Source organism: Penaeus vannamei, chromosome 23, assembly GCF_042767895.1.
Source record: "Penaeus vannamei isolate JL-2024 chromosome 23, ASM4276789v1, whole genome shotgun sequence".
Taxonomy (NCBI): Eukaryota; Metazoa; Arthropoda; class Malacostraca; order Decapoda; family Penaeidae; genus Penaeus; species Penaeus vannamei.
This window is the reverse complement of record NC_091571.1, coordinates 11,522,216-11,529,715: the sequence shown is the minus strand read 5'-3', so window position 1 is coordinate 11,529,715 and position 7,500 is coordinate 11,522,216. Positions and strand designations below refer to the sequence as shown.

Sequence of the window (7,500 nt, the reverse complement as noted above, 5' to 3'; positions counted from 1 at the left end):
GTGGAATCCTGGAGATGACTTAAGACGTGCAGAGAATGGTATTACCTAAGTTCATTTCAAATCTCCCGCCTATTTTCCTTTAACAGCCCACTTTCCCTTTTCTTATAACAATCTTTTTCATTTAGCTTGTATTGTGATATTTTTGTTATAGAATCTTACTTTTTCTGAGCATTTAGGGTTGCTAGAGTACTATTCATTAATATATATACATATATATATACATATATATATATATATATATATATATATATATATATATATATATATATATATATATATACATTTTCAATCGAATTATTATTTTTTTCCATCATTTTATCAGGATCTGTTTTTCGCGATATGAGTATCCCGGAGTAGGCAATGCTCTTCTACAGTTCAAGTCTTGCACCTGAGATATCAATAGAAAATTAATCAAAACAATTTATAGAGTGAAAAAAGGGACGGTTATCTTTTTCTTAAATCATCGTTTCCTTTGGGGCACAGGGAGACATGGGATACTTCTGGAAGGGGGGCGGGGATGTCGGAAATTGAAAATTACGAGTTTGGATTAAACTGCATTGCGGTACCTACTGCCACATATGAAATTGAGCTAAAACCTTTCTATTTAGTGTTCTTGTGGTCCACTATCTTATATACCCTTAAGTTGTACCTTATATGGGGATATGCTAATATCAGTATTTTCAATATTATACTCGGTTTCATTTCCATAGATTTTTAACTTTTTTCTCGATTTACTTTTATTTTGACGATATTGAATCTCTTTTCATCGCGTTAATTGTTTTATTCACCTGTATGGCCCCGGATCTATTAACCTTTGCTCTCGTTTCCCTAGCCAAGGTTAAAAACAAGTCTTTTATATTTCACGTTTAATTATTTTTGAAGCGTTATCTCCGCCAACGAGTGCAAAATCCCTGAGAATTTCTGTAAACAAGTATTGATCAGATGACTGTTTATAATTTTCTTTTGTGAAACTGTTTGCTTTGCTGAGAAGTTAGATATCTCTTTCAACTTTTAACATCTATTACATTTATTCGATTATTCGCTATTTTTCTTTGCCAGGTCCGTAATTTATATGTAATTGGCATTTCTCTCGTTCCCTCGTTTTAGCGTCTCCTTGCCAATACCCTGCATTCTCTTCTTACATTGTATATATATATATATATATATATATATATATATATATATATATATATATATATATATATATGTGTGTGTGTGTGTGTGTGTGTGTGTGTGTGTGTGTGTGTGTGTGTGTGCGTGTGTTGGTGTATATGTATATATGTGTGTGTGTGTGTGTGTGTGTGTGTGTGGGTGTGTGTGTGTGTGTGTGTGTGTGTGTGTGTGTGTGTGTGTGTGTGTGTGTATATATATATATATATATATGTGTGTGTGTGTGTGTGTGTGTGTGTGTGTGTGTGTGTGTGTGTGTGTGTGTGTGTGTGTGTGTGTATATATATATATGTATATATATATATATATATATATATATATATATATATATATATATCCGTATTTCTAATATCATTGCTTATCTAAAATTCCACCTCTGTACCGTCTGTTGTTTACACCTTCCCCTATTGTATGTTTCTACTCTGAAATGAAAAGAACTTAATTTATATATGTTGAATGTGTTTATTCTCCGATTGATGATGGTTCTGTTGCTGAATCGAACAACAATCTCAGGCAGTTAGAGCAATTGCCTGGCTGATCAACTGTAACTTCCTTCAATTAATGTTATCAGTACAGTTCTTTCACTACTATTCACAGAAAAAGAGGAAAGCTATGCACAATCTATGGTACATTTCAAGATTATGTATTTGTCTCTCGGTAAGAAAATTAAAGTAATGATTATACTGATGATGGTTATGGTAACGATAATAATAATAATGATAATAACAATAAAAATAAAAAGAACAATAATAATAATAACAATAATAATGATAGTGATAATGAAAATAATGATAATGATGATTATAATGGTGATGATGATGATTGCAACAATAACAAAACAACAGCAGCAACAACAAAAATGACAATATTGGTGATAATAATTACAATTTTACGACTACTATTATTACTACTACTGCTAGTGATAATGATGATGCTAATGATAACAACAATAATAATGACATTAATAAAAACGATTACGGTAATGATGATGATGATAATGATAATAATGATAATAAAGATTATGATGAAAATGATAATAACAATAATAATGATAATAATAATAACAACGATAATGATAATAGTAATAACAATGATGATAAGAATGAGAATGAGAATATCATTAACGATAATCATAATGATAATTATGATAATGATAATAATGATAATCGTAATGAATATGAAAATGATTATAATCATAATAATGAGAACAATAATGATAATGTTAAAAATTATGATTATGACAGCAACAACAACAATAGTAATAACAACAACAATAACAATATTGATAATGTCAAAAAGAAAATAATATTAATGATAATAACAGACAACATGAAATTCCCACCAGAACATGCTATCCGCATTCCGCGTTTCTTTTTTTTTGTTTTGTTTTAGGCTCGTTATCCTCTCTCCAGCTGACGGGGCCCAAACGCATCAGAAAGCAAAGCCTTTTTTCCGCTAGTGTCTTATCTTATACCAGTGATTCATCGTCCCCTTTGTTCTGATACTCTTTACCCCATCCGTCTAAGTTCTGATTGCTTTGGTACAACACTGTTCCAGAGTAGCCATAAGTTATATAATCTTGGAGCATGTTTGTCAATGGTAATGCATTTTGTTTTGTTCTTATTAAAAGGGTTTATCACCTGTGGTTACCGTCTGCCTAAAGTGTCCATTAAATCGTACAAATACACTTGCCTGCTAACAACAACAATACAGCATTATGATTGAAAGTGGATCTATATATCTATATTAATATCAAAATGTTATTGTCCGTCTGATTATATACATCTTTCTTTATACACATACTATACATACATATATAGGCCTACGTATTTACATATATATATATATATATATATATATATATATATATATATATATATATATATATATATGTGTGTGTGTGTGTGTGTGTGTGTGTGTGTGTGTGTGTGTGTGTGTGTGTGTGTGTGTGTGTGTGTGTGTGTGTGTGTGTGTGTGTGTGTGTGTGTGTGTGTACGTGTACGTACGTGTACGTGTACGTGTACGTGTGCGTGCGTGTGTGCACGCGCCCACGCGCGCTCCGTGCGTGTGCGTAGGTTTGTGTATTGATAGAAAAATATACACGCACAGATACCCGATAATCGTTATTATCATCTTTTACTTTCTGTTCTCTATTATGTTTACCACCACAACAAACTAGCCCGGAGCTATTGATGACAAACTCGAACCAATTAGTGCAAGGTGTGGATACAGAAAGGTTGCGCTTCCAGATAACAACCTTTTCAGAGAAACGAGTCGGTACATTGGTCTATTGTGTTCGTGATTTGCGAATTATTGCCATCGCTTACTGACATTTGTTCTTTATTTTTTTTACAGACAACGTAGGTGCTTATGTTTACCATTATGATTAACCTATTTACTTTGTTATTCTAAGCCATGTGCATCTCTGAGATAGGATGTTTACCTGTTGGCCTTTCTCGGCTACATGTTTTGTTTAGTACTTATTGTATTTTATGTACTGCAGCTCATACACACCTTATGGATATTTCGAAAAAGAAGTATCACCGCATAAATTTAAAAAATATTGGACCATTAACCTTCTTTATGCGGTTTGCGGTGATTCCTTCAGAGTTGCTTTTACGAATCTCCGGATTTTTTCTTACATGTTTCAGGTACAAATGGGAATCCCTTTTTAGCCGGGCTCTGTGTCCCCATTTTCGCTTGACTTAAAAAACATCTATTTTTTGTCTTTTTTCTCTTTGCCTGACTTTTTTATGCCAGTTTGTTCATCTGTCTGTCCGTCAATCTTCCTCTCTCTCTCTTTTTCTCTCTTGCTCTGTCCCTGTTTCTCCACCTGTTTGTTTTTCCATATCTTTTTCTTTTGATGTGACCATTACTCAAGTGCGGCTCGTCTGTATTGTATTTTAACACGTTTCTCCTTCGTTAACAGGTGTGCAAAGAGCGCGTGCTCGCGGTGACGTCATGTGTTCTGAGGACGGTCGGCTGCTGATTAATCAGCGGCCGAAAATAGAATTGGTGCGCGTGTCAAGCTCTGAGAGGGCCAAGATCCCAGTCAACCCCGTGCAGCTGAGCCTCTCTTACTGCCACGTCAGGTGAGACTAGCTCTTTGTATGGCACCGCGACGCACTGGGAGAGGAAGGGGCGGCTAGGCAGGCAGCGGGGAGTTCCCCCTGCCTTGTGTTTCTCTCGAACATTTGCGAAGGAAACGTTGTCTTAGTGTGATGAGCCATGATTCAAGAGTGATGGGACTTGTTTGTAACCTACCTGTGTGAGGACTGTAGTTATTAACACCGTGTTGTTTAGTAGGCATAACTTATCATCGATGTCGTCTCAGTCACGAACAAAGTCGCCACTAATGCGAGCTCCTAAGGATTACCACGATGGAATTTATTCTAAGAACTTTTGTTTTTCATAAAGTGCAATTTCACGACATGAGGGACAGGCGCGATTATAAAGCGAGGAATTTTGGTTAAGAAACAGGACACAAAGTAGAAGCCGTATGGATGGATGCGGTTAATTTGGCAGAGCAAGAAATAAAATTGCTATGTTCCTTTGTCATCCTCATCAGAATTACACGAAGTACATGCGGTTTTAAATAGATTTAAAGATATAACCTAAAAAGGTCATGTAAAATTATATATTTACTTATCTTTTCTGTACTACTCGTAACGATTGTAATATGTTCAGGAATCTCAAGTGAAAATAATTCGCGCTCAGTATTTGTGAAAAGGGCTGTTCAGGTAATACATGTTTTATGGAAGAATGCCGAGTGTAAAGCAAAATTGTAAGGCAGAGTTGTTGAGAATTAAAATTAAGAGCTATGTCTCCGTCTCTTTAAGAAGAACGTGAGCGAGAGAAGCTCGCGAATAGGCGACAAGGATGTACATTTGTTGAAAATGGCTTCAGAAGACCCAAAAGAACGCTGATCAACAGCGGATAAAAAGAAATATATTTTCAATGCGACTCAACGTAGAACGTAGCGAATACTGACTTTAACTGACCTCGGGAACCTGAGTCTAACTGACCCCAAAGCTATATCAGAGCCACTCGACACCGCAGACGAGAATGGAAAAATGCCATTGCCTTGGCGCAGAGTAAAATCTTACATTTGAACCAAGATGTTTCACAATTAGGAAACGGAAAGGATGAGGCTGAACTTTCAGGGTCCTAAAACATGAGGCGACTGGGCAGAGCGAGCCTTAGTCAGGCTTGATTTTCCTTTTTTATGGGGATGCTGTGTGGTGTTTCGCCTTATCAGTGATCTTAATCCCGGCTCGATTGATCCACTCTTACCTCGAGGAGAAGCCACACATTCGCCGATTCACTGATAAAAGATATGACTCCTCTAGCCAAGCAGTAGATGATAAAACCATCAGAAAAAAACTACAACAACGCTGATATACATAATCATAAATCTAATATCAAGGCGATATCAAAACCAGGCAAACGAGACAAACAAAGGAACAGACAACGCGTAAAGAAAACGGGCGAAAATCTTACTCGCCTCCAGGACCACCGCCTTCCATTGTACCCTTGGAAAGAAACTGTTCCCCGAAGGAGGCGACGTCGAGCTTGGTTCTCGGTGAGGTAAATAAACGACACGATTCTTGGGAGCAGTGTTGCCTCTGATATTTCCACCTAGCCGCTAAAAACCGCTAGGCATCAGCGTAAAAGTTCATCATTTCCCGGTACAAAGGACTTTAAAATCGCTAAATCTAGAGTTAATTTTCAAAATTTCCCCGACGCTAGATCATGACTCAGAAACGCTAAAGCTAGCGGGAAAATCGCTAGGATGGCAACACTGCTTGGGAGAAACGCCCCTTTGGCTAATTTTTTGTGAGGAGGACGGGAGAATTATGGCCCAGCGAGATCATTTCCCTGAAGAAGGAGAGAAGAATGCAAAGACGTTAAGAATTAGAGTGAATAAGCAAAGGGAGACACAAAGAAGAAAGATATCTACGGGACACAAAATTAGATATACAGGAATAGCATGTAGTAAGGTGTATTTATAGGCCTACAGTGCGTATAATGAAAAAAAAACTAACTACACTGCGTCGATAAACCAGCCTTTAAATACACCACATAACAAGCTGAAAGTCACAAGTCACGATGAAACTGATACACAATTCACAAACCACAAGCACGCTAATATATATATATATATATATATATATATATATATATATATATATATATATATATATATATATATATATATATGTGTGTGTGTGTGTGTGTGTGTGTGTGTGTGTGTGTGTGTATGTGTGTGTGTGTGTGTGTGTGTGTGTGTGTGTGTGTGTGTGTGTGTGTGTGTGTATGAATGCACACACACACACACACACGCCCATACATACATGCATTCATGCACACACACACACACACACACACACACACACACACACACACACACACACACACACACACACACACACACACACATTCAAATAAACACATCTATATATGCGCCTGTGCGTGCGTGCGCAGAAGTGTGTGAGTGTGTATGTTTTATATGTATGTGTGTGTGTGCGTGTGTGTCTATTCATTTAGCAATTTATTAATTCATTTGATTATTATTGCGTTATCTTCTTATTTATAATAGCCAAGAAAGTATGAAATATGGACGAATAGCAAGACAGAAGAAACATAATATTGCAAAGCTAAGATAGATAAATGCACAAGTAAATAAAGTCAAAGGTAATTAGACACAGATTTTGAAAATAGGCATCATATCCCTTAATTTAAAATCTACCTGTGATGTAAGAATGACCCCGAAGATTGTGTTCAAAATCAGACACTCTATAAATGTCAATCAGGAAGGAACAGGATTTTATAAGTTATCATCAATCATATGCAGCGTTGGAACATGTAATCGAAATCCATTACTCCTATATATAAAAAAGACAGCGTATCTCATTTATAATACGCAATATTCAGCAATCACAGTCAAAAATATATATCCCTATTTTCTCACGAATGCTGGATTCAGAAAAAGAAAGAGCGTTTTGTAATCATTCACATTTTATTAACTTGGAGAAGAATCATTTCCGTTAATGTCAGTTTACCTCGAGGTTCATTGGGAGGACATATGATTTCAATCTTTATCCATATTTATTTGAATATGTGTTTTTTCTTACACCTGCTCTGAACATTTCATTTCAGCTCTAGCATTAGTTAATCTATTACGATATAATTGTAAATAAAGGTTTATATTTCGTATTAGAAGTTTTACAGTTCAGACTTTGTAATATTCGTGATGTGAATCGGCTTTTTGTCAAATTATCAATAAACGATAAATATAACTTCATTTTTTTAACTATTCAGATTTGAACC

The 7,500-nt window shown here is 35.8% G+C and overlaps 1 protein-coding gene across 4 annotated transcripts in view; it reads left to right on the top strand.

Moving 5' to 3' along the window:
- The window catches only part of LOC113821637 (uncharacterized), a 105,043-nt gene that overhangs the window by 4,336 nt on the left and 93,207 nt on the right, over positions 1–7,500 (top strand). For 2 of the 4 annotated variants that reach the window (XM_070137683.1, XM_070137681.1), the window contains exon 2: positions 4,100–4,262. In XM_070137683.1, coding sequence (XP_069993784.1) covers positions 4,132–4,262 — 131 coding nt within the window. In that variant the 5' untranslated portion in view covers positions 4,100–4,131. Of the gene's footprint in view, positions 1–2,741; positions 2,770–4,099; positions 4,263–7,500 lie in introns of those variants that run through there. The other 2 variants (XM_070137682.1, XM_070137684.1) reach the window with 2 other exon arrangements.